General features: G+C 32.9%; 2 protein-coding genes across 5 annotated transcripts in view; one reads left to right on the forward strand and one right to left on the reverse strand.

Moving 5' to 3' along the window:
• The first annotated feature begins 1,567 nt into the window (after nucleotides 1-1,567).
• Nucleotides 1,568-7,034, forward strand: LOC115442685 (ras-related protein Rab-4B). The gene is made up of 4 exons (XM_030167814.2): nucleotides 1,568-1,790; nucleotides 1,865-1,945; nucleotides 2,545-2,877; nucleotides 3,063-7,034. The coding sequence occupies exons 1-4, from the start codon at nucleotides 1,775-1,777 to the stop codon at nucleotides 3,275-3,277; spliced, it is 645 nt and encodes a 214-aa protein (XP_030023674.1). The 5' UTR covers nucleotides 1,568-1,774; the 3' UTR covers nucleotides 3,278-7,034.
• Nucleotides 7,035-8,159: 1,125 nt separating this feature from the next.
• LOC115442682 (hexokinase type 2) overlaps nucleotides 8,160-25,478 on the reverse strand; it is a 28,644-nt gene continuing 11,325 nt past the window's right edge. For 2 of the 4 annotated variants that reach the window (XM_030167808.2, XM_030167811.2), the window contains exons 2-9: nucleotides 19,970-20,132; nucleotides 19,634-19,815; nucleotides 19,371-19,544; nucleotides 17,833-17,932; nucleotides 17,068-17,257; nucleotides 15,837-16,042; nucleotides 13,360-13,586; nucleotides 8,160-11,435 (exon numbers count right to left, since the gene is read on the reverse strand). In XM_030167808.2, the coding sequence (XP_030023668.1) occupies nucleotides 11,346-11,435; nucleotides 13,360-13,586; nucleotides 15,837-16,042; nucleotides 17,068-17,257; nucleotides 17,833-17,932; nucleotides 19,371-19,544; nucleotides 19,634-19,815; nucleotides 19,970-20,132 (1,332 nt within the window). In that variant the 3' untranslated portion in view covers nucleotides 8,160-11,345. Of the gene's footprint in view, nucleotides 11,436-13,359; nucleotides 13,587-15,836; nucleotides 16,043-17,067; nucleotides 17,258-17,832; nucleotides 17,933-19,127; nucleotides 19,228-19,370; nucleotides 19,545-19,633; nucleotides 19,816-19,969; nucleotides 20,133-20,983; nucleotides 21,215-25,478 lie in introns of those variants that run through there. The other 2 variants (XM_030167810.2, XM_030167809.2) reach the window with 2 other exon arrangements.

The raw sequence follows: 25,478 nt of genomic DNA on the forward strand, positions 1-25,478 counted from the left end.
CGGCTATCAGCCTGAAACAGTATTACCACTTACGATTTTAGTTTTACCCAAATTTTCTAAGAATTATCTCTAAAATTCCTTCAAAGGTAAAAAAAAACCTAATTTACAGCGCAACGTAATAAACATTCTACCTGTTTATTATCATGAAAGAGATCAATAAAAAAGTGTCTTATATTTATCTTTTATATCATTAATTTCTGTGATCATTGAAGTACAGAAAAAAACAACAATAATGTGCTCAAAATGTTTGGCGGCTGTTATAATAAAGTAATTTCCTGTTTAAAATGAATGGCATATATATCAAAATAAAGAAATAGAAATAGAAAAGCTATTAAGAAATCAGAAAATATGTAAAAAAACATATTTTCTGTTTAAATTCAGTCTTGAATTCGCTACGAGTTGAAAAGTTATTACACGGAATTTACGGAAGTTGTGAGGCAAGTATCCGTTTTCAGAATCTGTGTTCGGTTTCTGGATTCAGATTGTGATTGTATAAGCTCAGCCTTGTTGTGTTTGGCAACATTGCGTGATGCCACTGCTGGGCGGCATAGAGTAAATAATATACTACGTAAGAAGAAGTGGCACTTCGTACATTGATTTTAAACTCACGCAAAATACATGACCTCAGTTTACCTACGATTTTGTACCAACGTTACGCATAAAAAGTGACGCAAGCAGATAACCTACTATAAATCTGCTTCTCTCTAGGGATGTTCTTTAATCGATTGATAATAATGTGATATCGATAATAATTGCTGACCATAAATCTTACACAGGTGTAAACCATGATTTAATTTGCAATATTAAAAGTAAAACGTCCACAATTTATAACAATTCCCTTTATAAAATTATTATTATTAGAAACTTCACAATAGTGTTAAGCGAATTTCTTATGTATAAAATGGAAACAGTGTTTAGGTATTCAAATATTAATTCTAATTTTCCGTTATTTATTTCCAATTTAATATAGAAATTGAATAGTACGACCTTACACATATGATCTTTTCCGTCCAATCAAGAATTACTATGATTAAAATCATTGCAAAGGCAAATTAATAGATTTCGCAAGTACCTTTTTTCATTAGTTCTTTGTTCTTTTCTCCTTTGTAGCACACAAAATAAATAAAATAAACAAATGTAAACATAATTGGAGTCAATACCTCGGAATAATAAGAGTAATTTTTTCGTAATCAAACACGACACAAGTTCCTTAAAAAAATATATACACGAAACGTAGGAGCAGGCACAACTTAACGTTTTCGGCAGAAAATTCAAGTTATTGAATAAAATCGCAATTATAAAGAATTATCAAATATTAAGCGTCAATAGTGGCGGCCAATTTAGCTAGCAGAAAATTTGTCTGCTATCATGATAGACAACATACTTCCTACATTTTTAGGTCTATTGTGTTGGTACTAGATGTCACTTTAAATTTTGCCTACCAAAATAAAACTCTATGAAACGGATTTAAAATACATAATCATTCTTAGAAAATCCTGACCTAGACATCATTACACAAAATGTTCTAAAAACCCCTGCAGGGCGGTCTGACTAATTTATTTGTCTCTGGGCCGAGTCGACCAATCTCATCAATCATCATGGCAAATTGGCAACACTAATCTCCAATTTTGTATAATTGCGAATTGGAGAAAATGAAAATAAATGTGGTGTAAAAAGTTTGTTTATATATTTTACATTTATACAAAATTAACTGTCTTAAATATAAATAAATAACGTTCTCAATAATTCAATTAAAGTTATATGTGAACTAAACATGTCGGAAACCTACGGTACTCATCTTATTTTACAAATATCTTTTATACAAAATTCACCACGTAATAAATCAATTGTTACTTTTTTCCAGAATACTTATTTAAATTTCTTGTGATTGGAAGTGCTGGAACAGGAAAATCTAGCCTACTTAACAATTTCATCGGAAATAAATGTAAGTGACTTTTGTAACTATCTATTTGTTTTGTCATTCATGAAAAAATTCTTCGTGATAAATGCAAATATTGTTATGTAGGAACATAGGAAAAATATATCAGTTGATTTATTTATTAAAGTACATCAATTATTGTAGGTATTAAATGACTTTACTGTATTATAACTACAATATAAAGCAGCATATCTGCATGATGATATTCTGTTCATACAACACCTTATGTATTTTGTAAATGCTGTGCGTATCGGTTATTGGCAGATATATCCGCTAGATTCCAGCTTATGGCATTGCTTGTGTATTATTGTATTACTATGTATGATGTTGGAATACAATTTTAAATAAAAAAAAGATGATTAAACACTATGGGATTTAAGTGATTTAATAATATTATAATAAATTTCAGCCTCATTGTAAATGACCAAATAGTATCATTTCAGTGGTCAAATAGGGTTGTTACTTAAGATGTACTCTCAAAATATACAAAATATTGACTATGAACATAAGACATGATTTAATAATAAGTACTAGCATGAGACTATTTACATTCTTATTCAACTCTTTTAATAATATTGAAAAATACATTGTTTTATTTTTTACAGTTAAAGAAGATAGATGTCACACAATTGGTGTTGAATTTGGCTCTAAAATTGTAAACATAGGTGGAAAGTCCACTAAACTCCAAATATGGGACACGGCTGGTCAGGAGAGGTTCAGATCGGTGACAAGATCTTACTACCGTGGGGCTGCAGGGGCTTTGCTAGTGTATGACATTACATCTCGTGATTCTTTTAACGCCCTTGCAAACTGGCTAAGAGATGCAAGAACGCTTGCCAGCCCTAACATTGTTATATTGCTTGTTGGCAACAAAAAAGATATGGAGGAATCAAGAGAAGTCACATTCACTGAAGCAAGCCAGTTTGCACAAGAAAATGGTAATGTAATGGATAATTATTTAGTGTTCCTTTTATTGTTTACAACATTTGAAAACTAATGAGGATGAAATAAATTCAATTTAAGCCTAACATTTTGCTAAAGCATATTTCTACAATCAGAGAATAAAACTACAACATTGATTTTATATTCAATTTATTGCTTATTGAATGATTTCTGTTTCCAGAACTAATGTTCCTAGAGACCAGTGCTAAAACAGGAGAGAATGTAGAAGAAGCATTCCTGAAATGCTCTAAAACAATCTTGGCTAAAATAGAGACTGGTGAATTGGACCCTGAGAGAATAGGCTCTGGCATACAGTACGGTACCGGCACATCTAAAAGGTTAAGTGCACCAAAGAAACCCACCAGAAACCCATCTGATTGTGCTTGTCGTGTCTAATCCTTATGCCTCTTGATAAGTTGACTTTTACTGTAATTATGTCTTGAATCGGATTCTATCTATGATTCTTATGTAGTATGTAGGTCAAATACCAATACTGAATTAATATCCTTAAAGATAAAAAAGATCTAATTTTGTATGTGATATCTATAAATTATAAGACTTATTATGAATATGTAAAACATTTCCAGATATTGCAATATGTTGATTATTTTGTTTAATCTTAAGTGACAATTTGTTTGATTCCTACTTACTTTTAATCTTTTTAATTGGGCTTAAACAATTTATAATAATATGCTTTGACCTAGAATACCATATTTAAGCGGCTCCGTCAATCAACACAACAGCCTATATCTTTGTTCACTGTTGGACATAGGTGTCCTCCAAGACCAAATATTCCAATTTTTTTCATGAATTAAAATTATTTTTTTAAAAAAATAATTCGTAAATCTGTATATTCCCACCTGGAAATCGCGCGCCGCAAGGCATGGAACGCATACTTCAAAATTGTTGGCATGGGATTCATTTATCTGATTTTCTGGCCTTAAACAGAACTAAATGAGTGTTTGTAATGGGTGGTTGTATAGGACATCAAACAGATGTCCTATACAACCAGAATGACTAAACTTTCGTATATATATTTCATTAATGACAGCTTTATGTGTTCTATTGCTGAAAAGGTGCCCTCCCACCCTTCTTCATTAAATTTTTTGACCACAATTTTAAATACTTTAGACCATTCTCTCAATCGTACCGCGCACATACAGTTCTTCTACTAAAAATCTATTTAAACCATTTAGAGTTCCTCTCTGTACTAAATAGGTTGGTTTGTTGACTACACATACTTATAGCCAACATTTTTAATAGACTTCTGACTTCTAAGGTATACAACTTCAAAATATCCTTGACTAATTAAACTGATGCTAGGGCTACAATAAGGTTTTATCTATGTTCCATTGTTACAATAAATAGTGAGATAAAAAACTGTGCAACACCAAAATCAAGTGTCATTGAATTCTGTTGTAAAATGTCTTGACCAAGCCTAACGCTATGACTCGTATTCACAAATGTTACTTAGCTAAGTACGAAGTAATGCTATCATCGACTGCCTTGGTGGCGTAGTTGCAATTGTACAGGTACGAGTACGACTACTACGCTGAGGTCCTGGGCTCCAATCCCGGGTCGGGCCAAAATAATTGTGACTGGTTTTTTCCATCTTAAAAACATTACCGCCAACTTTTCTGACTCCGAGCTGTAAGCTGTGAGTCAGGAAAGTTGGCGGTGTGGGGTGCCACACCGCCAACTTTGCTTTGCGACGCACGGGGGTACCCGTGCGTCGGAAAGCACGTACAGCCGTTGGTCCTGCGCCTGATCTCTCTCCGGTCATGTCGGATTGCTGTCTCACCGAACTATGAGTGAAGGAACTGAGAGTGCGTTGTGTATTGCGCACACACTTGTGCACTATAATGTCTCCTGCGTACCTGACTGACCTCCGTTGAGATTGGACGCCGTAGCCGTAAATTCGGTTAAGGAGCATTCATTCAATGCTATCATAATAACATCCGTATTGTAGTGTTTTCGACTTAGAAACTTCGCTGTGCGTAGACATAGGAGCGCCATGATTGGCTAATATTGAGATACAACTTTAATTCAGTTGGTAGTCAGATAAAGAGAGTTGAGCAAAACCAAAGAAAACTATGAAATTACCGACATTGTGTGTTCGGGTGCACTGTGGATCTCCTTGTATCATTTGTGAATACGTGTGTAAATGTTGATTACTATGATATATGTACAGTTTTGACCTTAGTAGCCCCAGCATGAGGAAGAAACAATAATTAATATACTTACACAAACTTTTAAAGTCAAAGTCGCATACTCTGCGATATAACCGTTGTTTCGCGGCTTATGTATGCGCGCCCTAACAATAGTATAATTTGAATTTACAGGTATTATTCTAATCGCTTTGTTGTGAAACGGCTTTGAATAGATTTTATAATGTATTTTAGTTATTGATAACTGATTTATTATAAAATATAATATTATTATAGTACATATGGTTGCTTAGTCATAGTCGCCTTGAAGTTCGTAACAACACCTGTGGAGGCTTGGGCGTAGCTAGACACCTTTTCCAAGGAGGGCCTGTGGCCCAGACTAAAAAAAAAATCAATTTTCGTGTGCATATTTTGCTGATTTTAAAAATTGCCATTAGGTCGCCTATACATTCTGGCAGTGGGCACTACACAATTCTGGTCTGAGCATGCACCCCTCTTTTTACTTCACTTACACACAGGATGAGTGTCCTGCCTAAGTTCAAGCCGACCATGACTGGGTGACCGTATTGTACTAAAAATTGAAATTATGTTATGTTGTATTTATAGCCTTAAAATATGAGCTGAGGAAACACTTATCGATTTATCAGTATCTATACGTGTAGCACTGTTAGTATAAAAATTAATGTCACAGTGTAAATTTTATGATTGTATAGCGTAAATAAGAGGCTTCTTATGGAAATATCATTGTAATAATCATTACTCTTACAAGGTACAATTAATTCATAATTTCACTGTCATTATGCCTATGTTAATATCTTTGTATTTTTGTGTTTAGACTTAAACGACTGAATTAATATTTTTAATTTCAATATATCGTCAACACAATTGCGTAAAAGTATCAATAAAAGTAGTATAAAAGATTTTTTCGTATACAAATAATATACAAGCTCGAAAATGTTGATAAAAATGTTAAAATTTTATGTAAATGGGGATGTTGACAAGAAAATAGTGTAATATTTCATATAACAAAAAAAGCGAATTTACTATAACAAATTTGTTATTTGCAGTTTGGGCAATAACTGTGTCTAGAGAACAAACGGCAAAGTTAAGTTAGTTAAATTTGAACTTACATTATAAATACTTACCCTACCTTAGTTTATATGCGAGTCCAACTTCCACTTGTCCAGTTTTTAAGATATTACGTTACAATTTCCCCAAGTTATCTGTGTGAGTTCTTATTTAATAGATTTCCTTGGTGCTTAAGCTGCCATCAAAGCGCTTTCGCTTTGCTCTGGACAGTATGTAGGATGTAAAGAGGTGTTTTTAGCAATTTGGCCAAGTCATTTCAGAACGGCCATTACATTATCATCAGTTTATTTTTTTAGCTTTTTGCCATGTAAAATACAATTAACACTTGACATTACTACATTCTTTTTGTGAAGCTTTTATGGGTACCTCGAATATTTCTTATTCTTCAAATGGTTATCCTAAAGTGGGTGGGACCAAAACGCGCATAGCACGGTCTTCTTACCAAACATATATTCAATAGGTAAAATGTGTTTTGTAACTAGCCTACTTCTATATTATTTGTAATAAACGTAGGTACCTATTGATACCAATGAACAATTATACGAATCAGTCAACATCCCTATTGTCTAAAAATGGCGCAATTTAATTACATTATTTTAGAAAACATAAGTTTGTCATATTATTATTTTAATATATTAGCAAAAATGCGCACGTGTTGTTAGTGTCCTAGAACAGGCCCGTCACCGCCCGTGAGCGATCTCACGTGCGTCGTTATGATGTATCGAAACTGAAATTTCGTCACCGGTATTTTTGCTCGCCCGCGTTTAGGCTTAGGATGGTTTTAAATACTTAAGTATATGCTTTGACACGTTCTTACGAAAATTCAAATATTCTTTAGTTAAAACATTTACATTGTATGTACCTATATGAATATCAGTAAACTAAGAAAAACTAAATATGTAGTTTTTTTTTCTCACATCACTGGTAAGTTCTCAAAAAATTTCGTCATATTAAATTTTAAAGGCCGAAATATCCATGATTATTAATTATTTTTACGTTTTTCTTTCAACTGCGAGAACTAATCACTAACTAGACGTGAATTTAAATTCTTTACTTGCCAATACTTGTTTAGTTACCCAGATTAAAGCCGAAACAAAATGTATGAAAATGGACCTTGAGCTACCACCTTAAGCGCTTATAACGTTATTGTTTTATTTTCTAACTGCCTATTTTGGATAACATCTCCGTAAATTCTATGCTCTTTTATTATTATAAGGTGTTTACTGAGATAAATTGGGAATTCCTACGCATACGATATGCTTGCATCAGCTTATATGTATAACTAATGTGACTTTGTCTACAAAGACGTAAAAAAGAAAGATACTTAATTGAGGATAAAAAAATTTAACTGCCTTCAAAAACCACTATAGTCAAAAAATAATTTAACATTACAGATATGTAAAAGACAGCCTACCAAAAACTGATACCAGGTGTTCAGTATATGATTCTGTAACCCCCAGCGTTTGAATTTTTCGTCGGTCTTTTAATAAATTTTTGTTTTTTTTTTCGATGATAATGCTATAAAATCTATACTTTCATTCATTACACACACTATCATTAAAATAACAAAAAGTAAATTATTTTCATAATAACGGAAATGTATGTATAAAATGAAATACTACTTCACTTTAAAAATTTCGGTAGGCTGTCTTTTACACGCTGTATAATAATATCAGCCTTGTATTATATAGTCCGTTTGCACGCACACCATGACGTTCGGAACGATGCTAGTTCTTTTGCGTTTTTATTCCTTTGTTATATTTTCGTCTATTTCTTTGTGTGTGTATTTTTTTATTATTTCTTTCTTTCTTTCGTTTGTAAGTAGTTTGTGTCACGGTGTTGTCCGAATAAATGTTTTTGATTTTGTATTTGATACGGTCTTCACCTAGGATTTGGTTCTGAGGAAACTTATGAAACTCCTCTAGATAAATTTATTTTATTTTACTGTTTATACTATCACTTTCAATTTCCGAACCAGGATTCTTCTAAAATTATATATTTTAGTAAATGATAATATCAAATAATTTTATACAAATTTAATTCTGAAATAACATTTCTAACCGCTCTTAAATAGACGGAACTACATTTCCATTGTCGTTTTCTGTAAATTAAAACAAAACTATTATATGTATATTATCTACAAAAATATTGTGTTTTCAAACAACTGTAAACCCATTGGAAACACAAAATGAAAAATAAATAATAATAATACAAATTATATCGGAATACCAATTTCACTTCAGAGCGTTGTTAAACAAAATATACTGTCGGCTGTGCAAAATATTATTACTACTTAATACTTCCAGAACATTTTATGATCTGATATGTCTTTATTTTTTTAGTTTTTCAAGGTAAAACATTTCCAGATGGCTGGTGGAATGTTATATCTGCTGATATATGTATGTGATTAAACCTAATTGTTAAACAAAAAGAGTTTCGACGAATTTCAGTAAATATAATTAGTAAATCGTTGTATGTAGTTTTTATAACAGTTTGAGCAAAAGAAATTAAGACGTAGAACATCTTAACAAATACTAGAAATTTCCTTAAATTAAATAATTTTAATAGGTACACAATTTGTAACACAATATACTTACTGACCAAATAATTTCAAAAATTTTATTTTGTATTTCGTACACTTGGTCTCTTATTTTTTTTTTATTTGTACTATTTCATATCTTCATTAAGTATTAGACTTGCCACAATAAATAAGATCATTATGAATCTGTTTTTTCTTTTATTTGCAATGAATACAGTTGAAGAAATAAAAGCATTTTACCATTACTATATAAATTTCACAAAAAATCGAACACGTACGATGACCGACTAAAATAATGATTTATATTGAAATTATCAATTTTATTTACAAATTTCGTAATATCGTTTAATTTCCTGAAGTTGAAGATATTTTGTGAAGTAGGGAACCGATCGTACGTATTCGTTATCATTACAATCCAACAAAACAACAAATACACATAAGTACTTAAAATTAAAATGCACCTATTTATAAAACTAGGAACTATAATATCATTTTATTGACGCGTGGTATAAGACACCATGTTAAATCAATGTATTCTTTTATAATCAATCTGCATTTTGGAGATAGGACCTCTGTTATTTTATTTATTCAAGATTTGTTGAATTTTTTATTCAAATTACATAATAAGTTAGTTGACTTTATATTTCATTTATTGAGAGTTACGTAACTAAAAATAGCAATTAATAGGCAGGAGTAATATACACAAATCACAGCGTGACGTTATTAGCACTATGGCGAGATAGATGTGCGAGGGAGAAAAATAGATTACCCCACAGCGCGCACAATGTGGCTCGTGTCAAATATGGAATATTCATATACTTCTGCTCCACTTTTCAAACAATTTTGATGCTGGTATTTAGATTCTGATATTTGTTTGTTGTATATTTTACAACATTAATGATCAAATTAGTCATTTTGTTTTATTCAAAAAGATTGCTTTTTAAAGTGAAAGTAATAGGTAGGTACGAAAGAAAGAAATCAATACAAAAAAAATATTTAATAATTTAGTTCTATCACAGTAAAATATCAAAACACTTATGCATCTTCTTCGATTTTAATAAGTCTCCAAAACGGTATTCAATGTGGGTATATTGGATATAGTAACCATAAATTCCATATAAATATTAATTTGATAACAGCGTTTACCATCTATGTAATATATTAATAATATTTATATAATGACATCAGTTATACACATGAAAAGAATTTTAAATAAATACATCAGTGAAAAAATACATTAGATGGTATTACATCATTCTGTTACAACAGAAATTATTTTGTATTGCTTGTTGAAACAAGATGACGTGGTAGTAGTGCCCTAATATAAAGTGTTTTAAAACTTACGTCTATATTCACTATAATGATATTTTAGTAAATGAATTTGCCTTGACTGGTGATCCACTAATGGAATGATCAATAATGACAACTACACGTAAGGCTGCGTTTCTGCATATATACCAACTGATACTGAGATTCACACTTGAATGCTACATGTATGCAATTATCAGACAATGAAGATATTTTTTTACTGGTAATGTATACCATAAATTATAATTAATCGCTATATTATAAAATATTAATTACAAATAAACAACAATGCATCTAAAGATGTTATTCCCATTCAGGTGTTTTGATTAATTAAATACGAACTTCATTTACTATATCAACAGCAGCTAGGTATACACAGCAATATACCTAATTAGGCTAAGAGTTCTCTCTGGTAATATTCACAATGCTATAAAACTACTTATTGCTAACATAATAAAAATTAGTCACTGAAAATAACGCAGCCAAATAACTGTGTGCTGGCTAAGATAGGCACTTAAAAGGAAATACTTATTGTAGTTACTTACATATTATGTAGTTTTAAGACACTAAGATCAATCAGTAATTTTAATGGATCGGTAATACAAAATGTAGCATGTTGACCATACAATATAAAATCAGTCTTATTTCTAAAATTAAGTTTTGACAAATTATCAAGAATATGTAAATAAAAAAATTTAAGTATTCAATGTCCTAAATTCATGATTTGTGACTAGACTAGTCAGTAAAATAAGTACAAACAAAACATACTACGATCTATTGATTCTTAGTGTCTCTAGTTATTTGTATTTCCCGTGTTATAAATGCGGAAACAATATGATAGCTTCCCAACAGAGAGCATATTCGCGGAAGCCGTCCGACCCTAGCACACAGCGGCATATAAGTACTAAATAGAACAATAAAATTAAATAGTCTTACTAAGGTAATAAACAACTTTAAGCCTGAATGTGTAATTACCTGTGTTTTCATACCGCACATTTTGCTATCTATATCACCAAAATATTTATCACAAAATAATTAAGTAAGGTGCTTACTTAATTATTTAGTGATTCATATATATTAAAATAAGGACCAGCCTCATTATCTCACTACACTCGTAGCAATTTAACTTAGAACAAATACTACGAAAGCGAGAAACGGGTGATTTGAAATTATTTAGACATGTCGATGTATGACAATTCGACACAATCCAATACAAATTTACCGAACTGATTACTAACATGAAGCTGTGATGTAAATATTATAGTAGAAATATGTATGTATGGCGTGTAGAAAGCACTCGGCTTAAGGCGTCGACGTACAGGCTGTACATGCGGGGTGGTGCGGGGAGGTGCGGAGGTGCCTACGCGGCCTGCTGGCTCTGGCGACACGCCACCGCCGCCACCAGCGCCGCGCCGCGACCGCTGCCGTCCTCCGACAACATCAGGTCGAACTGCAACGACACAACGCGCTCTCACTAACAGAACAACACTATTCTAAAATTGTTTTAATATTGTTGTATTTTATCTAAACTAATAGTGATGCGAAGGATGTTAAATGTATGGATCCTGAGGATGTGAACACATTTTCAATAGCCCTTATTCATAACATTTTCTAATAATAGCATAATAGTTTTTGAGCACTTAAAATGGCATTATTGTAGAAAAAGAAATGAGTAATATTGTGGCACAATGTCGCAATGATTTGTCACCAGGAGATAATATTGGCTATCGGCAAAAGGTGTCCGTGTGGCGATAGACATTACACATGATAACATATTATCGTCTGTCGATAATGAAGTAAAGCTTTCGCTGTCTGATTGTAACATTAATTCGAAATGTGTAATGTTCACCGCGGGTTGCATCATTTTGGAATAAGTATTAAAAGGGTTAAATGTATTCATAATGTATCTACAGTAAATATTAACAATGCGGCCACTATAGCAAAGGTGGTTATTGTTAAATGGATTGTAATTATTGTACGTTATAATTTCAATTAGTAGTAGTATTTTTAATGTCATCCTTGAAAAATAACGTGGATTGCGACATGCGTGGAGCTGCAGTACATAACCCTAACATAATGGCAACAGAAGGAGAACTATCCGAATATTTACAGGTCACAATGACCGCTATAATTGCGTACGCATATTTACGTGTCAACAAAAAACAAACTTGTTTGATATTTAAAGTTCTTGTGTAACGTAAAACAATGAATGATAAGTAAATGTGCCAGTATCCGGTTTAACAATATACTACAATATTATCTTTTAAATATTGTCACACAAAGGTCAACGACAAGTTCTTTCACAAGTATAGTAAAAAAAAAATTGTTATCTTGTGGGCGTTAAACTCACGCACATAAACGTAAAGGGGCTCGGCTTTGACATTCGCACAATTATCATTTTGTATGAAGATAACGATGTCCATTATGTTTGTTTATTGATAAAAATACAATTGATTCTCTTTGGTGCCGACGTCGCGCGCCGGCGTTATAATTCTTGCTAACGCAGTTTAATAGACTTAGATAACTGCAATACTTATATTTAAGCCTTAGATATGCTTGATAAAATACCAGACTTGCGCATGAGAATGACATTAGGTTAGATGCTTATCACAAATATAAATGATGAATATTTATCCATCATTCAACTGTTTATTTATTTATTTATTTATTTATTATTTAACTGTTTATATTATGATAAAATTATCATTTCTATTTTTAGTTATTTATACCTTCGTAGTAATTACAGAGGGAAAAATATATTTGACAATCGCTATCTACATGTTTTTATAACTAGAAGTAAATATTTTTGATTAAAAGTAGCTGTTAATGATTTGTAGAATACTATTTTGATATTTTTTTTCCATTGTAGATGGTAAATAATTTAAAAATTTCCATTGTTAAAATGATCAAGTATTGTTAAAATCACGACAGATATTTGGTCCGAACTCCGAAGCTGTCGCCTTGGACATTTGTCTATCATCGCAGCCGCCGACGACGGAACTCGGTAGCGTCACAAATAGCTCATCCGTTTGCTAATTTATTATGAGCGCAGCTACCGGCGGTACGATAGCATATTGAATGTTACTAACTACATATTTAACAAATTAGGTGCGTAAGTACGCCAGCGTAACTCATTAGATAATTTAGTAATGGTAATTTATTATAAAGCAGGTCTGTATATGGGCAATGATTCGTATTTTGGGATTAATTTTTTGAACAGTAAATGACTTCGGTATCTTCAAATAAAATTAAGGCCTCCTAAGGAATTAAGTTAGGTGTTGAAACCTATGACACTGACAAGATAATTTTGTAGAAAATATATTACTTATATTATAAGGTGGGGGTATCGGTGGGTAATGGGTCTGAGTGGGTACCTGTATGCCGGGGCTGACGAGCTGCGCGATCTTGTCGCACATGAGCGCGTGGAAGTGCGGGTGGAAGCGGTAGACGGAGCCGTCGATGCCGACGGTGACGCGCGGCTCGGCCATCTTGTTGAGCAGCGTGGCGATGCCGGCCGACACCAGGTGCGCCGCGCGCCGCGACACGCTCTCGCACACGTGCCGCACGCCCGCCATGTCCGCCTCCGTCGCGTGCGACAGCCCTGCGGACACCACGCGCCCTGCTACACTACACACTCGCAACTACATATTGCTAAGTATGTCAACAATTATGATGTCTCCTGAGTAGGTAACTGCCCCTACTCATTTCAAAAATACATCTGTACAGTATAATTGTAATTCAAATTGTAGATCTATTCAATAACCAACCTAAAACTACTTACGTAATTTTTTCTATTTTGTAAAAGATGTTCTGTGTAAAATATTTGTAATTTACTCATGCTAATTTATAACATTGTTCAAGATTTTTGATAAATTTAGAAAAATATGTATATAAAAAAACTTTAAGATACCTACGTTTTAAAATATACCTAATTGTTTCATCCGGTTACAAGACCAAAACCGATTTTGAATTTATATCGACGACGCTAACACTTGTTAATCGGTATTATTAGAATAAAACTGACCAAAAAGTATGCAATATGTACTACCTACAGACATAAACTCAAAACCAACATTGTTTGAAAGTTAAAACAATAAACGACTTTGTGGGGAAGGCCCAATTCCATATTATGGAGTACATTTTTCGCGCCGGTCCACTGGTAAAAGGGCCTGTTATTGCATTGTTACAATCATAAATTTTAATATAGAATTTATTCATATAGCAAGTAATGAGGAAAAAATATATCCGAAATTCAAGCAAGTAATTGACGTTGCAAATGCTTATACTCACAATATCTTTATTGCAATTAGCATTATCGGAATAAGTAAATTAACTTTTTTAATCGTAAAGCAGTCGTTATCTAAAATTCCAGTTATGGGGATTAAAATATTAGTATGCATACTTTGTAAAAATGCTTAACATATTGTGGCAACGAAGGAAAAATATGAAGTCTACATAATGTTTAATAGAATTTCAAACGATCAACTGACAGCCATAAACCGAATATAAAGTTGCGCCTTAATTACCGTATCAAAGCAGCACAAGGCCAATCAATATCTTTAATGTGGAAATATTTCAAACGTTGTGGGAAATACTATTCACAGCTTGATGGAAACGTCAATTATATGTGGGTAAGCAATAAAATTTGAAAAAACCCTGCCTAAATCTGCATTCACTATGGTAAAATTAAATAACGTAATTATCACCCGTCACGTTTCATATGATTGCGTATTTATTTTATATAAAAAAGAAGAAGAACAATTCTTAAAATGAGACATCCATTTTGTTAATATACAGCAACCAACTAAATATTATGAATATCTTTAATAAGAGTAACGAAATGGCTTCAGGGGATCACAAGGCGTGTAATTACCTCACTAGAACAATACACAATCCCAACTGAATTGTATTACAAGATCCTTTAAAATTTTTATCATGCATCGCATCATTCAAACTGAATGAATGAGTGACCCGATCGCGTGGGCAACGCATTAGCCAAATCACAATATTTTTTATAGTCATCATGACTATTCAGTTTATGACGCAAGTTATTTAAACTTTGTATCATATCCACTATCATAATATTATTTAATCCACTTCCTTTAAGACCTATATTGTAGAATTGCTATCTGACTTAGGATATTAATTTGATTTCAAAATTATTGTCGTTTACTTGTCTTATTGAATGTTGTTGCAGGTGTAAATTACGTAGTATCTTATTATATGTGCGTCAATTGCATTATACGTTTTATCGACAAACTTAGCGAACAAACAAGTTTCTGATTACATTAAAATTCTTAGTAACAGACATGTGTCCAAGTATTTTCGGAATAAAATTTTAATACATGTCAATAATTTGCAGTAAAATATATTTAAACATTTATATCTTGAGGCACAAGTTATAAATATGTTAACGATATGGGTCGGAATATTTTAGGATTTCAAAACTTAAAAACAACTAAGATTCTAGTCAAAAAAGAGCACATATCTAATTTTCGCAATGATTGACGCGTATCGCGACGTCATGTAATGTATACTTACATAACGGTTTCAACCATACATAGAATACGTTACATGACCGCCTAAATTATTACGTAAATAGACGTACTGTTAAGTTCAATACGATGTAAAGTTGAGTTAATGTCATCACTACTTCGTGGTTATATACGATTGATTCTTATGAAATACACACATCAATAATTTCATAAGACTGACGTCTAAAGGCATACATCTTTATAATAATGACGGAATATTGTATATTCAATTGTTATTTTTATTTGTACTACTAGTATCTTCCCATTCTTCGACAACGAATGATTAACAAAAGAAATAGGTATTGAAGGAAGCTTACCGAGTTCCTCTAGGATCTCCATGCAGCTCGTGTAGTCACCCTGCTTGTCGGACTCGATTTCGGACACGTATTTGGTGTAGAAGCTGCCCCGTTGGAACAGTAAGTCGGAGCCGTGTCCGCCGAACAACAGCCCCATCCGCGTGAACTTCACCAAGGCTAGTCGCACCAACTCGCCCATGTACATTCCAGATATCATCTTCTCTTGTCTGTAAATATTGTTAACATTTAAATACAATAGGCACAGAGTAAATACGTATGCTTATATTATTGTGAAATCAAACTCTAAATTTAGATTTATAGATGGACTTTGTCGTCAATGTTTGTTTTGACATATGCCCTCGATCTGATAAGGAAATTATTATAGCGAGTATTATAGAAGTACTTGATAACCTTACAAATTATTAAAAGTAAATATGTTTATTGTTCATTCACAACAAGGAACATATCTACTATATGTACCTATTATTTGAATTTGTACGCTTTTGAGACTGCTAAGTCATTGATTCCCAAAGCAGTCCAGGTGAACCCCCACGTGTCCACGGGAGATTCGACGGATTCTACGTTGGCGTGACTAAAATACGGGGGTTCATAATTCGTAAGCTTAAATGTTGGCTTGACTTCACCTATGTAAGCAGATAAAATTGATAGCACGAAGACTGGGCTGGGTAGTGGTAATGCACTCTCCCGTGAAACATAACCAAGAAAGGTCCACCAGAACCAACAAAATTTAGATAGTGGTCTATGAGAAAAAAAAGTTTGGCAATCTCTGTGCTAAGTAAATAACTTATAATAGTAACTCATAAAAATTAAAACAATCCATACGAATTAAATAACAGATACTGTTATGGAACAGGTTTAAAAGCTTGAATTCATAAATTTAGTGTTATAACAATACCAAATGCAAAGTACACACGAGAGTTTCCATACTTCATGGATAATCAAAACATTAAAGATAAGTCATCCATCGCAATGAACCATGAGTGTCTTGCAGATAAAGAACGTTACGTATTAATGTGTTTGCGTATGTATGGTAACCTGGTAGTTTTCCTCAAACATAAGGAAAACTACCAGGGAATTCACGAGGAAATGCCTTTACCCAAATACTCATCTGGTGCGTTTGTCACCGGCTACGGGGAATCCCAATGAACTAAACCGGTTATGGTTATTGAACATAACGCATGTATAAACTATTATAAAACAAATATCTGTGAATATTGTGAAAGTATCTTACATTTGTTTGCCGGGGTTGATGGAGTTCGCGTCTATTTCGCGATCGAACTCTGTCCGCACGAAGTCCAAGGTGCCATCGTCGCCGAACGCGCCCCACTCTGTGTTTATGAGTAGTTCATCCTTGCCCGGCTCGCCGTCGAATAGCTCGCAGTTCTTTGTTTTCTCCACATAGCAGGCGTTACTTCCAGTACCTAATGTATAAATACTTTTATAAGAACCTTTTCACATTCCATTATATTTCGGAAGTTAATAATTTAACAGATTATTAGAAAAAGTTACGTAGTTACGTATATTATTATTTGTATATATTTGCCAATGAATCAAATAATGAGCAATGTAATAAACAAAATTACCAGTTAATGTACTTTAAAAATGCTGACAAATATGCATAACCGCAAGCAAACCTTAATGTAAACAATAATACCAAAGTCTTTAAAGTCACTTTTATGAATAAATCATTTACCAAAGTAATGTATGTTATGACCACAGCCCTTAATTCATTAGTAGTTAAAGTAACAACTTAATTATCTGATAAACAATAAAATAAACATTAAATTTTGCTCCAAACGATTACAAGTTGCGTATGCATGAAGTCATTAGCCCAGTCACAATTAATAATTGTTTTGCAGATTTGATAAATGAAGTATTAGTGGTCAGTTAAATATGAGTACCTCAATAGGGTCAGTTCAACAAAATGTATAATTTATGATATGAACACACTAGCAAATTGCAAACATGCCGCACTCCAATAAAAATGTAAACGTACCAACAATGAGTCCTATTTTACAGTTGTGGTTTTTCCACGCGCAGGACATCAAAGTACCCGTAGTATCGTTCAGAATAGCACATATGTCAATCTGAACATCCTACAAGAGTGAGAAAAACATGCTTTTAGAGTAACCAAATAGATACAGGATTGTACCTAACATGGAAGAGTTAGTATCCCGCGCTTTGTTGAAGATGACTGAGAGTAGAGAGAGGCTTTCAAAGTAATCCTCGAGAGCATGCATGCTATTACGTTCATTAAATTATTTCTCATCGCATACCAGATACTGCAGGTTAAATTGATCCAATTTAATATTAAAATTTAATGAATATGTATACGAGCACAAACCGCAAATCGTATAAAATAATAGATGAAAAAATCTTTAAAATAAAGAGAAACAAGAATATACCAATTAGCTTTTATGCACGCGTTTATCCGCAAGGAAACCCCCAGTCGCCAAGTTGAATTGAAAAGTGTGCTGTTTTTTTAATGCATGCCATGATTATTTTTTTTAATCTGTATTATAGTGCATTCCAGTCCATACTTTGATAATCTCATGAAATGTAGTCACATTATCCTTAGTAACTGCACTGCATCTGGTGCAATACTGTTGTTTGGCGGTAGAAATAAACACAGTAATGTTATACTCAGTGTACTCAAATATCCTTGTATATACAAAAGAGCTTCTTACAACATATTTGAAATTGTAATTCGAAAAACTTAAAAAACTGATTTCATTGCCTAGGTATTAAACATTAGACCTGAATGGATTCAGAATTTTCAGTTCGCTACTGCCTGCAACTAGATTAACAGACCAATAAATGAAAATCTTAGTACCGGTACTAGGTCTTGTGTTAAATCATTGGGATGCTTGAAATGTAATTTTACTTTGCCCCCCATATTTATCAAAATGTCAAACTTTGCCTACCAGGAGTTAAATGCTGGCTATGGCATACAATAGATTCCAATGTCATAGCAATACCTAACAAAATGCTACATTTTGTTTACAAAATAGTTGGTTATGGATATTATTGTTTGTAGCAATAAAGTTGAATATAAAAAGTGTTTATATTATCTGATAAGAACAATAGGTAAAACATTTCCATGAATTTCCTTGTAGTATGATTGTAACAAAACATGCAAAAGGTATGTGTTAGAGTAGATATGAATCTTAAATCCAACGATAATGAACATAACAGCTATAGCATCAAATGATTTGAAAACCCCTACATGACTCTCATTTTGGCTCCAATCATGCCTTAACCACTAGAAGAGAGCTGGCATGATCAACTCACCAATAATAACACCTATTCGGCAATATGGGTTCTTATGTGCACAGGACATGAGAGTGCCAGTGGCATCATTAAGGATGCCCATCACAGTTAATGAAAGGTCCTGGAAAATTTCTTCTTTTTGAATAAACAATTTGGAATTTGTGATGAATTTTTAAAATAATAACAAAATAATATAAATGGACAGGAATTATAGGCATATCTGGAAATAATTTTGATTAACTCAGGATTGGTGTTGCAACTTACCCCTCGCCTGGCGATAGCATCTTTAAGTCCTTGAACAACATCTTCACCAACTACTCCTGAACAAGAGAAACCTTTTGTCCAACGTTGTAATATTCCCTTAGTAAGACCCAGCTGCTTTAGCGGGAAGCTAAATGTGAAACCAAGTGCCAACCTCTCTTCATACACATCATGTTCCTAAAAATACACCATAATTAGATTTATAATAGACATAAAATTATTTCTTAAGGAAGAGTTTTTAAACCCTTAATCATAACATGGTTTACCTTCATAAAATTGGCTAAACATTCAGCTATATGGTCAAACAGAGCGACACCAGTGCCAGTCATTATGTGATTTGGTATGGCATAAATTTTTGACTGCATATCAAAATGATTTTCACCTAAATTAATTATTAACACTCTGAAATTAGTTCCTCCTAAATCTAACGCCAAAAATTTACCTCGTTCTGAAACAAAATATTACCAATTTTATTGCATTATAAATTCCTATTTCCAGGTTTTATAAACATTGCCATAGTAAATAATTATTGTAGAATTAACGTAATATACAACTAGCTATTGAATTTTAAATTACTTAAAACAAGTAATTACTTAAATTACCTTTTCCATTAGGTAAATCTTGTATGTAGGTGATCCAGCACTTGACTATGGATTTTTCATGTGTGTCTTTGCCGAGACCCTTGAGTAGGTCGTTGTGAAGCCTGTTCATGATCTCGCGGATCTGTTTGTCCGTAATATGTAGAACTTCGCATTCTTCGCGAATCTGCAACAATAATTTAAATTATTTACCCATTTGTTGGGATCACTATACGCGCAAAACTTCAAAACCATCGGAAATCGCCATACTGAAGTGGATTGAGCTGCCAACGCAGGGAACTTACAAACTATTTGGATAATGGACTTAAAAATATACCTACTTATTATATTCTAGGTGCACCTGGTGATTTAAATAAACAAATCTTTTTTATACTTTACTATTTATTAGTTGTTATGATTTTAGACACCTTAAAACGTACTTTTTTTAAGGTTACATGGACTATGCTTAATTCTTTTAAATTCACGTTCCCAATTGGCATTTGGCTCTAATGTTCAAACACAATCAACGAATGTGAAGAACAGCTTAAAATACTAATTTTAAATTTTGTTAAAATTTACAGTGTTAAATACCTACTGTCTTACGTCTCTTGTGAACCTGATTCAAAATTCGTAAATGTAATAAGCTGCGTTTACTTTTTTTTTACATTTAAAATTACTGTGGTTCAAAAAATATCATTAAATAACATTCTGTATTAACAATTTACATGTTTACAATGCAGTCTTTAAGACACTTCAGCGGCTTTTTTATTACGTTCTTTTTAAAAATAGATGTGCACGCTCGATCGGGTCGAACGTTTTACTTATATCTTATTCTCATTGATCTTACAATATATTTGAAGGCACTCAATACGATTGCAATCTTTGCGAACAAACGAAACAGCCAAGTTATTCATTATCGCGAGCGAGTTTCACAAGGTCAAAGCGGTCATTACGACACTAACGTTGCTTTCCAATAGTAAGCCGGCTTTATGTTATAAAATAAATAAGTATTAAAAAATATATACAATTTCAACTCACCCGAGGTAAATTATTAACAACTATACCCATTTTATTTGCGTTTGTTATACGAACTATATTATTTTAATTAACACAGAAAACCCAATTTTTTTTTAACTTTACCACACGTCTTGCCAATGCAGAACGAAAATGTAGAATACGACTGGGTACGAGTTACGAGCGTGGAGTTGTCGAGTGCGAGCGAACGTCGTCGCCTGCTAGCATTGAACGCTCCACTATGTTTTCATTCATGAATCATGATCATGAAGTATTGTCATCCTGCTCTAACGATGCCACGACATCGTATATTAGAACAGTTAGAACATATAATAGCAGTTTAATCTATGGAAAGTAGTATATTTTAAAACTTTGGAAACAATATTTTTCCAATATAATAATCCACCATTTTACAAATGTCATGCAAGATATCTCATTTTTATTCAGATTTCACAAGAACATTGTATTGTTTATCATTTTAAATCCCAAGGCGTGCCCCTTGGTGTCCCATTCTGATTGGCTGACGCGTGGGCTCGCTCGTGACGTCACAAACATTCCACGTCCTCTATATTTACATTATTGCATTATTTTGTAGTAGTTGGCTTTGCGTGTGCGGGAGCTGGGAAGTTGCTGTTTCTGGTAAATGGTATAGTGACGTACTTGCAATATTGCAGTAAGTAAGTATAATATTTTTTTTTTTCAATAAAATGTACTTAATTTGTAGTTATTAGATATGTATAGAATTAAATTCTCCATTAGAATTGCGTCTTGTTTCGATAGATTACAAAACTTATTGCATGAGATTTCTTAGTAAGTATGTAGGTACAATATGAACAATTCTACGCCCGCGCCATTGCACGTTATAAGTACTTACTTATTTAAAACGATTCACAATTCGATGCACATAATATTATGTCATGAGTATTACTTATGTGCCTATCAATCAAACATAAATTACTTACAACAAAAAAAGCTATAATAATGTTACGCCACTCTGATATTATTAAATATTCTGATAAATCCAGAGTATGAGCAGTGTTATCACGAATGACACATATTTGTGTATTTATTATGAGTTATAAAAAAATAATAAACATGTTAAATGAATAATAATTAGCCTGCAATTTGATTAAGTATATCTACGCACTACAAAGCCCACCCGGCGGCAGATTTAGTGTGACAGCCCTAATATGGCATGGGCATCAAAACTTTATAGCAGAAGAGCCGAAATAAGTTGGCAAGAAGACCTTATTTTCGGCATAAATACTCTTAATAAAAAACCGAACCGATTGTTTAATAAAATAATAAAAAATGAAAGAATATACTTACATTTATTTAGGACTAATACAGCAATTATATAAGTATCTATTGCATATCTTTTATTAGACGATTAAACTATTGTTTGAATTTTGAAGCTTGTTAAAATAAGATAGCTGAACTGGTAAGTATTTCAGGGCTGCAAAGAATGGTGGATAGAATATATACTTAATCTTTCTCTACAATAATAAAAACTTGTGAAAGATATGGTGGGCAATGTTTACTAGCTGACAGCTATTAATACTTATAGTCTAAGAGCCCGTGAACCCCAGACCTTCGTTATTTTATAAAAGCTGAAAGTTTGTCAGCGCATGCTCCCAACACAGGTAACAACGATGGGCCATTATGAAGTTTGGGCTACAGTGGCTTTGGCAGGTACACGGTATTAAAGGTGTGTAAAAGTGTGTGTGTATTATTTTAATGCGTTTACCAGTGTTAAGTTCATTATGAAAATCAATAAAAGACACCTATTAATACCTATTTGACTTAGTTCAGTTCAGTTTGTAAGTAATATGATGACTATAAATAGCACAATCATTTCAATTACAATTGAAAATGCACAATGCAGCTATAAAATTCTAGTTAAAACCGGATTCTTGTCATCTACTTAATTCATTTAAAGTTTTAAGTAACTTTCCTTTGACGTTACGAAATATAATTCAGATTATTTGCCTTATGCTGACTGGGCCAGACTGTAAGACTACTATACCAGCGGAAAAAACGATATACATTTTGCAACCAATATACTTAATTTTTTTTATACAGGTACAATAATGTTATATAAGTAATTAGGTAGTTGTTTTTTAAAGCTGTCGGCTGTAGGTATCGTAATATATAATCTATAAATAACTGTCTGATTTTGCGTTAAGACGAACGCATGCTGTAGCATTCTCTTGGCATAGTGTGTATGTTTATTTTTGTGATCCGTACAAGTCTTGTGACGGCTACGCGACCGCGTCGTGCATCTTGACCATTGACGCAAACTCAAAGTGTTTGTTTACAGTACGCTTGAAATGTAAAAATAATTCGTACTTATGCCTTTGTATAATTTTATTGTAGCTTTCATATGCGCTAATTCATTACATTAAAAAAGTTTGACGAAATTATTAAATACGACGATAAAGTATTAAATCGCTATCACGCATTACTTGAGCGATTCTTACTAGAGAAAAAATTATAAAAATCCCTGAAGTGTAAGTAAGTATTTTAGAATTCTATATATATAAACTGTTCGTAGTTGTTCTGCATTAATTGCAAAATAGAATCGCGATTTCAAGAACGACACTGAGCAGATAATGGATACCTACTAATAATAATATTATGGTTGCTTTCACTTATCACCCGATAAAAAATAGGTACATGTATATTAAAATAATACTAGCCAAGTTTTGTTCATTGTCTGACCCATGTTTTGGTTTAAAGGCAAGTTTTTCTGCGGTCGAAAAGAGGGATTCTCTACGGGATATAATTATATTGTCAATTCAGTGCAATTATCGGTTTCTCAAATTTCTCTAATATTTTAGCGTTCTTATAAATGATTCTACGGCGTAAAGGATAATCAATATTGCCCGTATCGGATTACATCGAAATCGTTCACCGGTTTACAGTATCGTACATTCCCGTAAACAATCACTCTCTATTTCATTCTCGTACGTCCTAAAGTGCCTCTCACTTAAGCTACATACATTTTTTTTAAATATCGGTTTAGCCATTTTGTTAACTGTAAAGTTGCATATGAATTGCAAGTAAAATGACAGTACGAGTTATCTTTTGATTTGAGTCGCATCGGAAATGCGCGCAGACAGCATCGTCATGCTACTTCAGCTTCAAGTAGAGCAGACTGATAAACGCGATATGCGTATAAGTGTCTCATTATCATTCCGATTGTTTATCGTTGATAAACATAACAAAAAAGTAATAGAAACGGAAAAAATAATATTATTCAAGAAACCATATTTATAGGGGAGTAATTGTATCAAAAACAAGTGCAATATCGGTGACAAATATGTTCAAGTTAAAAATTGATAATTTGCGAATTAAATAATTAATCATTTTATTATTAATTGCTTGAATTCAGCCTATCTTTATGATTTGAAACGTTATTTATAATTTCCGGAAAAATGACATAAATCGATATTAAGTTTGTTATTATTTTATTTAGCAAAGATATACATAGTTTACAAAGATGATAAGCACTTGACTTGACACATGTTATTTTACTTTGAAATATGCAGGTACTCAACGCAGGCTTTGCAACTTATATGTAAGTAAGTATACGATTTGCGAAAGGAATACGAAAACGCAGTAAATGGTATGTTTAAAAAGAACATTGTGATGGAAAATGTCATAACCTTCATTCACCTAACGAATTCCACGATCACGGAATATCATTGGTTGATATTGATTTTTGTTCTTTAAGTGCGCCTATATTTTTGAAGGTTACCCGTCAGGTTCTTTAATTTGTCTTTATCATTGGCCAGGCGGAACAAGTGTTCAACGGAGGTAATACCGGTCCATTCCTGGATGTTTCTCAGCCATGATTTTTCCTTCGCCCAGCGTGTCTCTTCTCCGCCACCTTGCCCATCATTATTAATTGTAGCAGCATATATCTTTTGTGCCTACGCAGGTGGCCGAAATATCCTATCTTGCGCTGTTTGATGGTTTGCAACATTTTTCGGGGCATTTTGAGCACGGTATCGTTCTTAACTTTTTGCGTCCAACTGATGCGCAACATGCGACAGTTCAAATGCTTCTAAGCGTCTCGAAGTATCGTCTTTTAAAGTCCACGATTGGCAGCCGTACATGACAACAGGCCATATATAATACGAAATAGAAGTATCCTAACTCTATGTTCAATTGGCGACGACACAGAACTTTTCTCATTTTATTGAATCAGGCGCGGGCAAGTTCTATCTGGGTTTTGATTTCTTGGTCTGAATTCCATGCTTCATTTACCCAGGCACCGAGGTATTTGAATTGTCGTACTCGCTCTAGTTGTTTCTCAGCTATTGTTATCTTAGGATTTAAATCTGGGTTTCTGGAGACTATCATCAGTTTCGTCTTGCTGATGTTTATCGACACACCGGCTTTTGGGCTAGTCTTATTGACTTGATCTTCAATTCCTTGCAACCCGCTTGATATTAATTAGGGTAATATATTTAATTAAAATTAAGTATTTCTTATTTTGAACTTTGGATATAAA

Source organism: Manduca sexta, chromosome 19, assembly GCF_014839805.1.
Source record: "Manduca sexta isolate Smith_Timp_Sample1 chromosome 19, JHU_Msex_v1.0, whole genome shotgun sequence".
Lineage (NCBI taxonomy): Eukaryota > Metazoa > Arthropoda > Insecta > Lepidoptera > Sphingidae > Manduca > Manduca sexta.

Excerpts from the sequence above, each read along its gene's own strand:
- LOC115442685 (XM_030167814.2), top strand. Across the intron at positions 1,946-2,544 it reads CAATTTCATCGGAAATAAAT|TTAAAGAAGATAGATGTCAC; the intron begins GTAAGTGACTTT and ends TATTTTTTACAG. Across the intron at positions 2,878-3,062 it reads CCAGTTTGCACAAGAAAATG|AACTAATGTTCCTAGAGACC; the intron begins GTAATGTAATGG and ends TTCTGTTTCCAG.